The sequence below is a fragment of the Muscardinus avellanarius genome (assembly GCF_963383645.1).
Source record: "Muscardinus avellanarius genome assembly, chromosome: 15".
In the NCBI taxonomy this organism is placed as follows: Eukaryota; Metazoa; Chordata; class Mammalia; order Rodentia; family Gliridae; genus Muscardinus; species Muscardinus avellanarius.
In genome coordinates this window covers 2,291,759-2,308,948 of record NC_137801.1, presented here as the reverse complement: position 1 = coordinate 2,308,948, position 17,190 = coordinate 2,291,759, and the positions used below count along the sequence as shown (strand labels likewise).

The window sequence follows — 17,190 nt, the reverse complement described above, 5'->3', positions numbered from 1 at the left end:
CTGGAAGTGCAGTGCGCTGTGCTTCTAGAATAGCGATACATGCCTCTGCTAACACTCAAGCCAGTCTCGTCTGGACCCGAGCGACGCATCCCCAGGATCCAGGCGTGTTGAGAAAGCCAAGACCGAGCCCGCTTCATTCACTTTCCCTCCACATTCAGTACAGCGCCTGCGTCACAGCAGCCCCGTCGTGAGTGAGTTTGTTCGCTTGCTTGTTTGTTTTATGCAAACTAATGACAACTGAGTCCTACTTTCAGATTAATTGTGGACAAGGCGCCTTCCCTTCATGGGCTTCAGTTCATTCTTTAAAAATAGGGGTAATTTAAAAAAAAACTCAATTACATCATTTTCAGGGAAATGGATGGAACTGGAGGACATTATGCTAAGTGAGATTAGTCAGTCACAAAAAATAAGAAATCAGATGCTTTCCCTAATATGTGAAATCTAAGGAGAAATGGGTCATAGGAGGAACTCTAGATGAAAAAGGAAATCCTATAGAGGAGCAAACAAGACAACCTAAAGGAGGAGAAAGGAGTGGGGAAGAGGAAAATCTCTAAAACACACAATGTACTTAAACATATAGAAGTCAACCACTAAGCCAAGCAAGGGAAGGAGGGACGGGGAGGGAGGAGGGTGGGAACTGTGTAGGGGTTAAATCAGTGATGTGTGCATGTCTCTACACACAAGTTTTTTACCCCAATATGATGTATGAATATAATGCACCAATAAAAAATTTTTAAATAACATTAAAAAATAGGGATAATAATATGGACCTTGTGGAACTGCAGAATTATGGTAATAGTGGATGAAAGAACGCTGAATAGTAAAAACTGGTGCACATATGATATGACTCATTAGACCTAAAATCTTAAGTAGTAAAAAAATAAAGGAGGGGTGTCTATGGAAGAAAAATAAGGACTGCCACATGTATTAGAATTATATAATACATGGAGGTCAGAGGCCTGAGGGGCTGAAATTACCCTCTGCAAATCCTTCAGGCAGATCCGCATGGTGGCCTGACCCCAACTTAGCACCTCGTGCATGCGTGAGAGTGGCTCTGCGTGAAGTCTGTCTCCCAACGCAGGCTGTGAGCCACAGAGAGCAGGAGATGCATCTCGCTCAGCTCTGCTCCTCAAGAGCCCATGCGCGCACAGAAGAAACTCAGAGAACGTGGGAGAAATGAAAGCATAAAAAATAATGACCGAACCAGAAGTCCCTAGCCCCACACTCCCCAAAACACATAAAATTAGAATGTGCAAAATTAAAAATAGAATTCAGATAGCAAAATGTGTTTGAATATTAATATAATGTCATACAAAATTATGTTAAATAGTAATTCAACATATTTGTGCTGTATCAACATATATTAAAATGCATTTTCAAAAACCCCTGAGCCGACTTTGCCTTTTGAGTGCAGTCACCATGGAGCTATTTCTAGCATTACATGTGTATTTAATATTGCATTCTTTTCAAAACTCAACCCACAGCCCAACAGGTTTCCAAATGCAGCTAAAAATATGTCTCCTGTTGTGCACCGAAGGATACCCTCATTTGTCTGAAACCTGTCCTTCTTATCACAAGTTTCAGAAACTTTGTTTTCTTCTATTTCCTTTTCACAAAATCCTGTAAGGTTAAGTGCTGTGAAACATTTTTTTAAAAGCTACAAACGCGAACAACGAAAAGTCTACCTAAACTGAACTGTGGACAGAGAGTGCCACCATACGCTAAGTCAAAATATTTGCCAGCTGACCTACCCATTGCTATCTAAAAGCTACTGTGGAGTGATTAATGCATAGCTGTGAGTGTATAGTTCAATCAAAACCAAGCCCCGCGGAAGGCCACCTGTGCATAGGAAGGGCATGAATGCCCAAGGGCAAAGTGGGGCCAGAGTAGTCCCCTGGACGTATCACCCATGCAGAGACCCCGCACACGATCACCACAGCCCAGCTACTTACCAGGAAACGGAGCCACTTTTTTATTCTTGTTGAGGTTCTTGAGAGACGCTTAAAAAGAAAAAAAGAAGAGAACCAAGATATTAATAAGTTTGATCAAAAACTCACATGTGGATTTCAGTGTAAGAAATAAGGAGTTACTGGAATATAAGCATGTTAATTAATTTAAAGAGAATTTAGGGCCAGCAAAAATACAGTCATGCTTTTATTAAATTAACACCCACGCCAACATTACTGCACTTTCTGAGATTTCAGGGCGACTGGCAGAATTTTGATCTTCCTGCTTGTCTTCCTTAAGTGAAAAGCATATTTTACTAGAGCTATTTCTTTTCACTCCTTCCTCTTACTGCTTCACATTGGAACACAAATGTCATGGGCCAGTGTTTTTTTCTGTTACACTAAATACAGCAGGAAACAGGGTCTCTCCAGTTGCACTGCTGGGCAAACTGTTTGAACAACCAGAAAATATAAACCTGTCAGATTTATGTAGCAGCTGCTTTTAGAAATATCCATTTTAAACAGCAATAAAAATAGAATGCTCATTCTGAAGTGAAAAATACTAAAACTAGAGACGTGTGAGCTAGGCCAACACTCGCCGGAATGCACCCACCAGTACGCACAGGTGTGTTTCAAATAAATGCAAGAAAACCTTCCTGCACAGCCACCCCTTCACATCCCAGCCCCTCTTGGATGTCAGTGTGTGGAGTTTACAGGAGCCCCTGCCCGGTCACCATTGCCAGTGTGAAGATCTTTGCTTTATGCTAGATATCCACTCCCAGGTGCATCCGTGTGTCAAAGCTGCCATCAGCACAATTAACAGAGAACTATTTTGGCTAATATGCGCTTCGATTAAATTGAATTCCGGAGTCACATAACTAGATGAGGGCTGTTCTGAGGACCTGACATTTTGGCACGTGAGATGACAGAGCCGTGCCTGAGTGGCTTGAGACCTGACAGTCGCTAACGGCAGTATTTTGAAAGGCTGTTAGGAAAGTTGTGTGGATCAAACTGCCAGCCGCAGCAGCTGGGAGATTCGGAAATTGGAGCAGAGGAAAAAAAAAAAAACAGAAAGAGAGCTAAGAGTTCCGAGAGAGAAGGCTGGTTTTGATTACAACCATGGGAGGTCAGAGGCCACCAACAATCAGAACAACTCCGACAGCCGGAAGGTCGGGAAAGCACAGCCTCCGTCCACAGCGTTCCATCTGTGGTACTTAAAGCCTTAAAGCTAATGTGATTTTAATGCTATGCAAGCACTGCATTCCACACTTGGTTTAAAACCTAATTTTTATTTTTACTTACTTCTGCATTGCCAGAACATCCAATAGCTGCAAGTTACAAGCAAAGATGTCAGGCTCAAGTTTGTGAAAATAAAACGGGTTCAAAGCATAATTCCTTTGTTAAAAAAAAAAAAAAAAAAAAAAAAACTAGAAGCCCAAAGGCTTCCTGATCAACCAGGGCTGGAATAGCAGATTCCCCTAATGAACAATCCTGCAGCCATGGTAGACTATTTTATTCTTAGAATGTGTTCATTTTCTGTATTCAGAAATGCTCATCATAGCCGGGCACGGTGGCGCACGCTTGTAATCCCCGCGCTTGGGAGGCAGAGACAGGAGGATCGCGCAGGTTCGAAGCCAGCCGCGCACGCTGGCTTAGGAGACCCTGTTTCCAAATAAAAATGTAAAAATAGGTCTGGGAGTGTAGCCCGGAGGTAGAAGGGCTTCCAGGAACCCCAGTACCACAAAAAAAAAATGCTCATCATAGAAAAATTGGAAAACAAACCAAAGCCAACGGCAGGAAATAAATATAAATCATAAACCTGCCACTTTCTATAGTAACTTAGAACCTAAATGAAGTCCAGCCGTGCGGAAGAGAAACATCCCTGATTTTATAGGCTTAGGGTCAACTTCTACATGTAGTTTTCTGGTTCAAAAGCCATACATTATTTTCAGACTTGTAACATGTTATTTCAATGTGTTCTACAGAAAATTCACCACATCCTCCCCTCCTGAGGACACGGCCTCCCCAGGAATCCTCTCAGTGACAGCTTCTTTCTCTTCTCAGGACTGTTTCTCACACATTTCGAGTCTATCTCTTCCACCCTGGGAGCCCCTTAGCCTCTCAAAATCCCTGTCACCAGATTCTTCCACCTACTTCCCCTCTTCTGAGTGGGATCTGCAAGCCTCTAGGCCACAGCCCAAGCTCCCTGCCCATTTAGCACTTGGCCCCCTCCCTCCTCTCCTCTACCTCCTTCATGAACCCTGGGGTGTCCATGGGGGTTGAAAGGAGGATGCCAAAAGGGAAAGTCTAGCTCTGTGGGTCTCACCTGTCCTATCTTCATCAGCCAAACCATCCTCTCTGGCTCTGTCCTAAACAGTCGCACAATACTCTACTCCTGGGAAAGGGATTTTCAGTGCTTCCCGATTTTTATTTTTAAATGATGTTATAGCCAGGCATGGTGGTGCACGCTTGTACTTCCAGCATTCAGGAGGCTGAGAGAGGAGGATTGTGATTCATAGACAGCCTCAGCTGCTTAGCAAGACCCTTTGGAACTCAGTGAGACCCTGTTTTAAAAAGTAAAAAGACTAGCCGGGTGTAGTGGCGCACGCTTGTAATCCCTGTGCTTGGGAGGCTGAGACAGGAGGATCGCACAGGTTCGAAGCCAGCCTCAGCTACTTAGTGAGGCTCTCAGCAACTTACTGAAACCCTGTTGTTAAATAAAGTATTTTTAAAAGGTCAGGGAGTATAGCCCAGAGGTAGAAAAGCCCCTGGGTTCCACCCCCAGTACCACAAAAATAAAAAATAAAAAAAAGTAAAAAGACTAAAAAATAGGACCGGGGGTATAGCTCAGAGGTAGAATGCCCCTGGGTTCTATCCTCAATACAGCAAAAAAAAAAAAAAGATGTTATATTTATGGGAAAACTGTCAAGCCAGGAGAGAGAATCCCAGTGCACTCTGCCAACTTAGCCTGAGCTGATTGATGTCTCACAAATCAGGGCACATTTCCAACACTGACTATCATTAGTAAAGGCTATACCCACAAGCTCCCACTGGCCTCACCAGGTCTGTGGTCACTCTACAATCCAACTCCAGGCAGCACCTTGCCTTGGGCCATCACAGCTCCTAGTCCCCTCCAAACTAAGAGTTTCCTGGGCTTTCCTTGTTTTTGTGGCATTAACACTCTCATAGGATACTGGTCGGGTGTTTTGTAGAAAGTTCCTCAACTTCTGTGTAATTTCCTCAGGACAGACTGGAGCTGTGGTTATTGGAGAGCAATGCCAATGCACAGAGGCGAAATGCCAACAGGTGCACTACATCGTTATCCTTGGTGATGTAACCTTGACCACCTGGGGAGGTGGCACGGGTCAGGTGCCTACATTAAACAGCTTTCTGGTATTTTTCTTTCAAAGACTGAAAACCAGTGATCTTGTCCTTACCTTTTAACAAGAAAAAGTTGGCCCCAGATAACCCAGATAAGGCCTTGAATCTGCAGTCTACACAGTCACCCTGTATGTGAGATTTCGTGGGGCCAGAATCCCTATCTCTAGATATTTGGCTCATAGTTGCCCTTTTTTTTTCAGTACTAGGGATAGAACCCAGGGACATTCTACCTCTGAGATAAACCCCCAGCCCTGTATTTTTCCAGATGATGCCTACATGGACTCAGGATTGACTTCACGAGTGCAGGAGCACATGTGGAGAAATCTTCCACTGTCTTGGGGAGGGAACCCACATACCTGTGGGCATCATACAGTTTGCTGCAGCCAGCCAGCCTCAAGGGACCAGAGGAGGTCAGAACTCACTTTCTGATCATGTGGCCACCAGACAGTAACCTTCTTCTCTGACTCTCTTTCAACTCAGATTGAGAGAACTGATACCTGCCATCAAGCGAGGAATCCTCATGTGAGGATAAAAAGAAAGAGCATAAATGAAACACTTGGTCAACCGCTCGCCACTTAGCAAGTGCTTGACCAGCGCTAGCGCCCTCCCCTACCTCTTCCTCACCTTTCTTCCTCTTGATGTGTATCTTATGATTCACGGGGCCAGACTCTTCATTCTGCCCATGTTGTTCACCACTTTGGGGATATCCAACCTCTTCCTTCTGTACCGACCAATCAAATGTCTAATAGCCCTTGGACATTTGATAGAGCACTGGAATAGGAATCCTACAAGCTTAGATTTAGTTGTAGATATTGGTAAAAAAAAAATCCCAATGACCTCACAGTTATGCCAACCTCAGTTTGTCCACCTTCATTGCATGAAGGTTGATGAAAAGAACTTCCCAGTGTCCACACAGATCACAGAGTCAGCAGTCTTCAAGGTCTCATAGATACACAACCAGCAGAGAAGTGGTGCTGTCCAGGGGCATTAAATCCTAACGAGCAGGCCCCAAGTCCTGAATGGAACATCATAGTCTCTGTAATTACAGAGTTTGGGATTGACTGGAAAGCACAGTCAATCAGAGACTCCTGTTTGCCTGCACTAACTAAGAACTATATCTTTTTTGTGTGTGTGGTACTGGGGTCCCTGGAAGCCCTTCTACCTCTGGGCTACACTGCTAGACCTATTTTATATTTTTATTTGGAAACAGTGTCTCTTAAGCCAGTGCACCTGGCTTCGAACCTGCGCGATCCTCCTGTCTCCGCCTCCCAAGCGCGGGGATTACAAGCGTGCGCCACCATGCCCAGCAGAACTATATCTTTTCAAAGAAGTTCTGAGGTATTAAATCAAAAGTCTGATAATATTAGACTTGTTGAGGCTCTGGGCAATAAACTCAAAACTCTGATTATATAAGACAGACAAATAGAGGCAAATAAATACCCTCAACATAGGCCTTACAATAAAATAGATGTAGGACTCTCACCAAAGAGGACGAAGATGTCAAGACAATAAAAACACAAACCTGAGAATTCTGAAAACATGAGAATGAATACCAATGAAGAACCAAAACTCTCAAAACTTAACAAGGGTGTTTACCAAAACTGAGCTGCAGAGAGTACCAAAAAGAGAATTCAGAATTTTTATATTTAGAAAGGCAGAAGATGGCAGTGGCAGTGGCCAAATAGGACATGTATTCCTCTGAGAAACCCCGGACATCAGATTTTGGCTTAATATCTGATTGGACAACATAGAGAGACATTTATAGCCATGACTTCCTACCAAAAATACAAGAGAGAAGAGACAGACCTAGATGGTGGAGATGGTGGCTGGGTCTGGAGCCAGCAAGGCCAGGCCCGGAGCCTGTTGCACAGCAGGCCTGGAACTGGGGCCTGCTCCACAGCAAAGGGCCAGCGGGTTTCTTCAGCTCTGTGGCCAGGAAGCACTAGAAGCTGCCTCTGCCTCACCTAATCTCTCAGCAGATTTTCAGATCCAAGTGACCTCTATTTTAAAAAATTGGTTGTGAGTAGGCATCCTGTCAAAGTTACTCACCTTCTGGCTTTCAAGATTTCAGTAAGTGGGAATAAGTGTGGAGAAATAGAAGCTCTAATACATTGTTGATGGGACTGCAAGTTGGTGCAACCACTTTGGAGAACAGTATGGAAGATCCTCAGAAGAAGGAAAATGAATTTACCATATGATCCAGCAATACCACCTCTGGGTATCTACCAAAAAGAATGAAAACCAAAATACCAAACTAATGCATGAACAAACATCTTCAGAGCTGCACAGTTCACCATTGCCAAGCTGTGGAACCAGCTAAGATGTCCTTTAATGAATGAGTGGATTTCAAAACTATGGGGTATGTACACAATGGAATTTTGCCCAGCCATAAGGGAAACCAAATTTATGACATTTACAGTGAAATGTCACAAAAAGTAAGAAATCAGATGCTTTTCCTAATATGCAAAATATTAGGGAGAAATGGGTAACAGGAGGAACTCTAGATGAAGAAGGGACCCTACAGAGGAGCAGTGAAGGTGACGTATCTGAGGGGATAAGAGGGAGGAGAAGGGAAACTCTTTAAAGCACATGATGTACTTAAACATATCAAAGTCAGTCAGGAAGCCAAGCATGGGTAGAAGGGAGGGGGAGGGAAGGAGTTAGAGATTCGGTAGGGGCTGATTGAGTGATGTGTGCATGTATATCTCCACAAGTTTTTTTTTTATCCCATTGAGATATATGACTACAGTGTACCAATAAAAATTTATTTTAAAAAAGAATTTTTATTTTTAATATAATCAAAGCCATCAAAAATGAAATCAAAGAAAGTATGCAAAATATGAAAGAATATAGAAATTGATACCCTAAATAAGAACCAAAAAGAGGCTCTGAACAAAATGAAGGACACAATAAATGAATTAAAGGCCTAAATAGAAACCACCTCTGGCATACTAGACCACATGGAAAATAGAGTCTCACTCTTGGAAGACAGCTCATTCACAGGCAATATATAGAAGACAATATGACATACAACCAGAACATCAAAGAAATATGGGCTAATATAAAACAACCCAACTTACAGATCATAGACATTAAAGAAGGTCTAGAGTCATAAACAAATGGCATTAGAAACCCCATCAGAGAAATAGTATCAAAGAATTTTCCAAACATAGAAAAAGAGTTGGACATCCATGTACAAGAGATATTCAGAACACCAGCAAAACAAGATCAAAGAAAAACTTTTCCTAACCACATAGTAATCAAAATGAATAACATGGAGGCCAAGGAAAGAATTTTAAATGCATTGAGAACAAAAGAATGGGTGACATGCAGGAGCAAAGCAATAAGAATCCATTTGAACTGCTCAGCTCAATTCATGAAAACCAGGAAGAACTAGTTGGATATAATCCAAACCATGAAAGAAAATAACTTCTAACCAACACTGCTATATCCAGCAAAGATATCATTCAAAATTGACAGAGAAATAAAAAAGCCTTTAAGATAAGCAGAATTAAAAGAATCCATGACTATTAAGCCAGCACTAGAGATAATACTCAAAGAAATAAAACACAAAGAAAAAGTAAATAAATACCAGAACCCAGAGAAAGGGCAAATTCTACCAGATGGACACTAAGCAAAGGAGAAACAGCACTATGTGAAACAATATACGACTCAAAATGACAGAAAACAAAAATCATCTTTCAATAATAATCAAAAGCCTAAACTCCCCAATTAAAAGGCATAGATTGGCAGATGTGAAACAAAATCCACATAATCCAACTATACGTTGCTTACAAAAATCTCACCTTACAAGCCGGGTGTGGTGGCACACACTCACAATCCCAGCATTTGGGAGGCTAAGACAGGAGGAGTGTGGTTCACAGACAGCCCCAGTTACTTAGTGAGGCCCTTTGGAACTTAGTGAGACCCTGTTTCAAAATAAAGAATAAAAAATAGGGCTGGGGGTGTAGCTCAGAGGTAGAATGCCCCTGGGTTCCATCCCCAGTACCAAAAAAAAAAAAAAAAACTTATGTTATAGGCAAAGATATTCATAGGCTAAAAGTGAAAGAATGGAAAAATATATAACATGCAAATAGAGACCAAAAGCATCAGGGGTAGTAATACTCATATCTGATTAAGCCGTTTTTAAGCTAAACCTTATCAGAAGAGACAAAAATGGTCACTTATTATTAATAAAAGGTAAAATCTACCAAGAAGATAAAATTATAGTAAACATTTTTATGTCCCAAATGTGGATACAACCACTTTCATAAAACAAACTTTGTTGGCGCATTAGGTCTTGAACAGACCCAAATAGAAGAATATTGGGGGAGTTTAAAGCACCAGGGAGAAGTGGGTCATAGGAGGAACTCTAGATGAAGAAGGAAATCCTATAGAGGAGCAAACAAGACAACCTAAAGGAGGAGAAAGGAGGGGGAAGAGGGAAATCTCTAAAATACACAATGTACTTAAACATATTGAAGTCAACCACTAAGCCGAGCAAGGGAAGGAGGGACGGGGAGGGAATGGGGTGGGAATTGGGTAGGCATTAAATCAGGGATGTGTACATGTATGTACACACAAGTTTTTTACCCCAATATGATGTATGAATATAATGCACCAATAAAAATTTAAAAAATAAAAATAAAAAAGCACCACTCATACCACTAGATTAATTTTCCAGGCAAAAGATGAGTAAATACTCTTCAGATCTAAAGAAAAGTATAAACCAAATTGATCTAATAGACATATATAAGATATTCCAACCACCAACAGCTGAATACACATTATTTTCAAGTGTTCATGGAACCTTCTTCAAAACAGACCACATTCGCTGGTTGTGGTGGCGCACGTTTGTAATCCCCATGCTTGGGAGGCAGAGATAGGAAGATCGCGCAGGTACAAAGCCAGCCACGCTGGATTAAGAGACCCTGTTTCCAAATTTAAAAAATATATAAGGCCGGGCGTGGTGGCGCACGCTTGTAATCCCCGCACTTGGGAGGCAGAGACAGGAGGATCGCGCAGGTTCGAAGCCAGCCACGTGCGCTGGCTTAGGAGACCCTGTTTCCAAATAAAAATGTAAAAATAGGTCTGGGAGTGTAGCCCGGAAGTAGAAGGGCTTCCAGGAACTCCAGTACCACAAAAAAAAAAAAAAAATATATATATATATATATATATATATATATATATATATATGTATATGTCTGGAAGTGTAACCCGGAGGTAGAAGGGTTTCCAGGAACCCCAGTACCACACACACAAAAGACCACATTCTGGACCACAAAGCAAACACCAGTAAATTTTTAAAAATGTAATAAAATTCCTTGCATCTTTTCAGAGAATAATGGAATGAAAGTAGAAATCAACAACAGGAAGACTAAAAATAAATTACATAAAGATGTCAAGACTGATATACTCTAAAATTAGAACTATATCATAAAAGAAATGAGGGAAAATCAAAAAATTCCTAGAATTAACTAAGTAGATACTTTACAAAAGAAGAGATACGAATGGTCAATAAATACATGAAAAAATGTTCAACAACATCACAATCAGGGAAAGACAAACCAAAACTACAGAGATTCCATCTGACCTCAATCAGAATGGCAATCTCCAAGAAGTCAAATAATAAATGCTCACATGGATGTAGGAAAATAAGAACTCTTCTACATTACTGGTAGGATTACAAATTAGTATAGCCAATAAGGAGATCAGTATGGAGATTCCTCAGAAAACTGAGAATGGACCAACTATATGATATAGCATACCCCTTCTAGATATCTTTCCAAAGAAACTAAAATCAAACTATTACATATACATATTAAATATATGCATACCCATGCTTATAGAAGCACAATTCACAGTAGTCTAATTATAGAACAAACCTAGATGTCCTTTAACAAATGAATGGATTGCAAAATTATGGGATATACACACAATGGAATTATACTCAGCAATAAAGAACAACAAGCCAGGCGTGGTGGCGCACGCTTGTAATCCCCGCGCTTGGGAGGGGGAGACAGGAGGATCACGCAGGTTCAAAGCCAGTCGTGCTGGCATAAGAGACCCTGTTTCCAAATTTTAAAAAAGTGTAAAATAGGTCTGGGAGTGTAGCCTGGAGGTAGAAGGGCTTTCAGGAACCCCAGTACCACCAAAAAAAAAAAAAAAAGTAGGAGTGCAAAGCTGGGCGTGGTGGTGCACGCTTGTAATTCCCTCGCTTGGGAGGTGGAGACAGGAGGATCGCGCAGGTTTGAAGCCAGCCGCACTGGCTTAAGATTCCCTGTTTCCAAATAAAAATATAAAATAGATCTGGAAGTGTAGCCCGGAGGTGGAAGGGTTTCCAGGAACCCCAGGGCCACCAAAAGATAAAAATAAAAATAAAGAACAACAAAATGGTGTCATTTGTAGAATAGTGGATCGACCTGAAGAATGTTAAGTGAAATTAGCCAGTAACAGAAAGAGAAGGCTCATATGCTTACTCTCACATGAGAAAGTTAGGGAATAGTTGGGATAGCAGAACTTAAGATATTAGAGGAGAAATTCCAGTGGCATCAAGGAGATGGTCTAGGGGAAATGGAGGAGGGGATGAATGAAGCTTTTACCTTCATTGGCATGAGGTACATACAGGAGAATTCCAGTGTCAATATCCTGTATGGAGAAGCGGGGAGCAGAGAGGGATCTGAAGGAAAGGTCACCAATGGCTGTGTGCCTGTATGCCAAGATCACTATGAACTACATTATATATGAGATTATGAGCACCAATAAAGTATAAAAAATAAAGTTCAAAATAAATCCCAAAAAGAACAAAGCAGTAGAGAATGTATTCTCAAGCCATTCGATATCAGAGAGCGTTTCAACTTCCATATTTGTATGGCTCACAGTAACCATGAAATGTCAAATTAAAAAAAAAAAAGTCAAAAGTAGGAGTGCAAAGCCGGGTTTGGTGGTGCACACTTGTAATCCCCACGCTTGGGAGGCGAAGACAGAAGGATGGCACAGGTTCAAAGCCAGCCACGGTGGCTTAAGAGACCCTGTTTCCAAATAAAAAACATAAAAATAGGTCTGGAAGGTATCCTGGAGGTAGAAGGGCTTCCAGGAACCCCAGTACCATACACACACAAAAAAAAAAAGTAGGAGTGCAGAGATGATTGCATATTAAAGAGGGCACAGATGAAAGTGCACCCTAAGTAGAGTGGGTCCCTCATCCAAGCCCAGAGGCACACAGACTTCTGCCCACCACACACTACAGCCAATGTACAAGACCCGAGAAAGAGGATCGTGCAGAGCGATCCTGCATCTGAACACGGTTGCACCCCTACATCACACTTCTCATCTGCCCTCCGGCAGCACCACATGATGTTCTTCATGTAAATGTGGGAAATAGCCCCGTGGGCTGCTGGAGACACGTGGGTGAGGGAGGGCTGGGACTGCGGCCAGGACTGCGGCCTCTGCGCTTCCTACCATCCATGTGCTTGAACTGAGCTGGCAACGTCTATGAAAGGCCGAGCTCCCCTGAGTAACGTTTCCTTCTCCTCTTTTGATTCTCAGGTATTTTAGAAGAACTGTTAAGTAATTGCATTATTATCCTCCTAGTGGTATTGTATGTCCACTGAGGACTTCTCCGGGTCCACCTAGAGCAGGACTGTCTGCAAACAAGAGGAAGCTGAGACCCTGTACCATGGCAACCAGGAAGGCAGAGGGGATGGCCACTCCACACACCTGCCACCTTTCATCACTCATGAGGAAAGTTGCCCCGTAAACCCAACCTGTGTGATCAGTGCTAGGAAATCATTTTTACAAAACTCAAAGGTCACTTACACCCTAGGCGACGGCACAGAGGGTGGGGCCAGGATGGTGACGGAGGAACTAACCACGCATGCGCTGCACAAGTGCCACTGGAGGCCACACCAAAGGGGGCATCTCACTCCTCAGCCTCATCTTACCAAGGAGGACACGGGGCCCCTGTGGCTGGCCTGAGCTGACGCAGCCCCACAGCAGCAGGTCCAGGTCAACGACCAGGTCTTTGGGATGCAGGCTCAGGGCTCGCTCTCCTTTGCACCATGTTGTAGTCCTAAGCATCGTTTTAGACCTAAGTAGAAGATCACAGAACATCACTAAATGGATTCGCCAAAAGTGATAATAAGAGTAAACAATAAAGCCCTCAAATAAAAAGCACCCATAATTTACAGAATCAAAAAAAAAAAAAAGACCAACCAGATAAACCATTGGAAAGACTGTGAAATTTTTCAGAAGCATTGGACCTGCTGGAAGACCTGCAGCCCCCTCGGCCCAAAAACCAGGACCAGAAGCACCGACCAAGCACAACATCGGTTCCTTCGGGTTTCCCTATGCTTGGCACATAAGTATTCTTAGTGAAATTATTTTCTGCACACTTCGCATCCTTTCCCTTGGCCGAGCCTCCCTCACAAGCTGAATGGCACTGTTCTCACAGCACACAAGTCACACTGCCCCAACAATCAGCTTCTCTACACAAAAGGTGGCTTCTGCGCAGTCTCCACCCACCGCTGACTTGCAGCAACAATGCTCAGAAGCAGTTGGGACACTGACGGCACTTCACACTAAGGTACGACAGACTGATAGCATCTCCAGGGATCAGAGCGTTTATCCCCTGGCCACCTGGCAGGAAGAGAAGAGAGTGGAGAAGACACTGAAGGGGGTAGGGATGGAGAAAGGATACCACAGAGACTGAAGGCTGGAGACTCAGCCATTCACCATTCTGCTCTATGCTGTTAAGAGTGAAAGTGATTAAAATGGGGAAAATGAGCAGAACCTAGTTCAGGGAAGCCAATCTTCACAGCTCCAACAGAAGACATAAGAAGAGAATTTGAAAGTAAGCCATCATGTGTGATTTCTCTTGGAGCAGGATGCCACTGCCAAGTCAAATGAGGTATCAAAACAGACAGCACAGGGAGAGAGCACCGCAAAGTTGCAGTGTGCTTCTAACTGAAAGGTACCGGTGAAAAGGATGAGCCAGTCACAGGGTTCACTGCCTCTGGGCTCCAGACCCCTCCTACTGGCAGGACCATGTGTTCCAGATGCTTGTAGCTCTTTAAATAACAATCATAATAGGTCAGTGCAAGGCCAAACTATTGCATGATTGCAAAAAATTAGAATTCACTTTTAAACAATTCATCTGTTACCAGACTGACTCAATTTGTAGTCAAAAAAAAAATAAAAATGACATCCAGTGAAGCATTTCAGAATGAGAATGGGCCCTGATTAAGCTCCGCTGTGTGGTTTGATGCTTTCATGACAAAGGAACCCACAGCAGCTCTACTGCACCAGAAGACAAACATGCACAGCCCAGCCTCGGGATCCGCCCCTGTGGCCCGCACTGGAGCTGAGAACAAAAGCAGGTTAAGAATCCTAATGGAAAAGTCCATCTTTGCTTTCTGTGTCTTTTGCCCCTACTTTTGAGTACCCTTCCACTCCCTAATTCCCCAAAACAAACAAAAGCAACTGTAATAAAATAAAACCAAAAATTATACCCGGTGAGCTAAAGAAAACATATGACTGCCTAAAGCTAAACTTCAGGGACTTAGAATTGCCTCATTCACCCAGACAAAAAAAAATGAAACTTGCAAACTCTCACAAAATACAAGAAGGAACGGCAGTGTTCGGGAAGTGACTACTGGACCCGCTAAGAGCCTCAGGATTTCTGAGCACTGGGCTCCATCGAATGCGCCAGGATTGATGGCCACTCACAGCCATCAGCATCAAGAAGAAGAAGAAGAAGATTTTTTAAGTGACGTGGGAAATGGGCTCATTCCCTCCCCTTAAATAAATCCTTGGGCCAGGCCACAATTTCTGGGGACCTTGGATTGGCTGATTAACTTCAACAGTCCTGTCTAACGGGCTCCCGTGAAAAAGTGCTCAGAGACCTTGAAGGCTGTAATTGAACTGAGAGGTATTGGTAGAACCCCAGGGGAACAGAGCACTTGGAAACGAGCATACGGACTCAGAAAGTACAGCTCAGCACCTCATCATGCTGCTCAGTCAACGCCAACAGCACCAAGAAAGCTCAGGCCAGCCCAGCAAGAGGGTGACCAGCTGGCCGCTCTGCCAGCGCCCCGCGCAGGCTGCACTGACAGTAGAGAGCCAGGCAGAGGAGAGGCTGATGTGCCTGAACTCCAGATGTTTCAGCTGTCACCTCTATCAGCAAGGACAAAGCAGGTGGCCCCTCTTTTCTCCTCTGTAAAAGGAGGATAATCATCTGGTAAGGTCATTATAGTAAAAATCAAAATCAAAAGGAAATGTCCAACAGAGGTGCTTTACCATCTAAACCTATTTTTAAATTCTGGTCACAGAAGATGGTTCAATATATAAAATTTTACATAAACATAAGGCTCAATAAAAGTATGGGGAGTCCCATGGGATTTTGAGAATACCCAAGAGGATGCCTGGGAAGGGCAGAACGGGGCAGGTGGGTTCGATTCTGCCTGTGTGTGCTTCTCTCTGAGGCGGGTACCTGCAGAGCATCCTCGATTAAAATCATCAAGTAACAGAAAGAAAGGAGAGGAAGCTGGTTGGCAAGCTCTGGAACTGAAGGATGCTTCCATCAGACTTACTTGTGATGCCCCATGGGCTCTTTTCTGGTCACTAGGTGGCGATCTGGGGCCCAAATGCACTTCTCCAATGGGATGCAAGAACCACCTTGGTATTTTAATATCTGAAGGATCCACTGTATAAAGCTCTCTTCTTGAAAACAGAAAAAGCTTCTCTGAGGATCTTGTTGGCATTTATCACATGGAATGATAATTGTTTTCTTATTCTAGCAGGAAGAGAAGAAACCCAAAGGAAAACTTCCCAGCCTTCAGCGGGAACTAGATTTCCCCACCATTCAGGAGAAGCGGTGTTGAAAGACTCATGGGTAGGATATCAACAATTACAAGGAAATTTTGAAATTCAAACTGAAAATGGCATTCTGCATAGCGTAATGCCCCTTCTAAGTCTGCGCCCTTAACCTGTTTTCTCCCAGGCCACAGGAGAGCAACACCACGAAAGATAACTACCCTCCCCCAAGAGTCTCACACCGAAAGCCACTGGGTCCCGGTCCCTCTGGCCCCAGTGCTGCTTCTGGCCCACACATGGAGCCCCTGCCCCTCCTGCCTCTCACTCCTGTGGCCTCCTTGCCTCTGAGTGCCCCACCCAGGAGACCCAGGTGCTCCCACATCCACAGGGGGCCTCCCGAAGCTCCCTGGGGCCCCTCTTCTCCTTCAAGACCCCCTCTGGGCTCACTCACTCTAGTTCTGATCAGGTGCAAATTCTAAGATAAGTCACCCAGCAGACTGTGCTGGGTGATGGTGGCCCGCAGGACTGGGAAATGCCCCGCCATACTCCCCAGAGCTTCAAAGCCCCTTCACCCTCCCTTCGCTGAACAGGCCTCCTATGTCTCCTCAAGAGAAATGATGTCCAGGTCCTCACCTCAAGGGTCCACCTAAAAAAACTACTAGGAAAGAAGGGGAAGGGCTTAGGGAAGGGGAAGCTGACCAGAGAGGTGACACTCCAACGGCAGTTCTGACCTCAAGGTAATCTCATAGGACGCTGCTATCTCAGAGGACCTTAATCACCACACTTAAAAAATGGAGGGGGCTTCAGGTGCTTTATTTGAGGGGACTAAATTACACGAGCACATAAGTTGTTGATGAAGGTCTTAGACCATGGCACGCAGGTACGGCATGAGCTGCTGGGTCTCCAGTCCCTACCCACACGCACGACCTTCAAACATCAGAAGACGACCTGGAACCAAGCTCTGGCCGCATGGCAGTTCCCAGTTACAGGCAACGGCCGCATGGCCCTGAACAGGACACCTACCCTGTCTATGCCTCAGCTTCCTCAGCTG

General features: G+C 43.7%; 1 protein-coding gene across 1 annotated transcript in view; it reads right to left on the bottom strand.

Moving 5' to 3' along the window:
* Window positions 1-1,812: 1,812 nt before the first annotated feature.
* The window catches only part of DCDC2C (doublecortin domain containing 2C), a gene marked incomplete at both ends in the record, with an annotated part of 79,236 nt that continues 63,858 nt past the window's right edge, over window positions 1,813-17,190 (bottom strand). Inside the window, 2 exons of the mRNA XM_080711030.1 lie at window positions 1,813-1,839; window positions 1,953-2,000. Of these exons, the coding sequence (XP_080567156.1) occupies window positions 1,813-1,839; window positions 1,953-2,000 (75 nt within the window). The remainder of the gene's footprint in view (window positions 1,840-1,952; window positions 2,001-17,190) is intronic.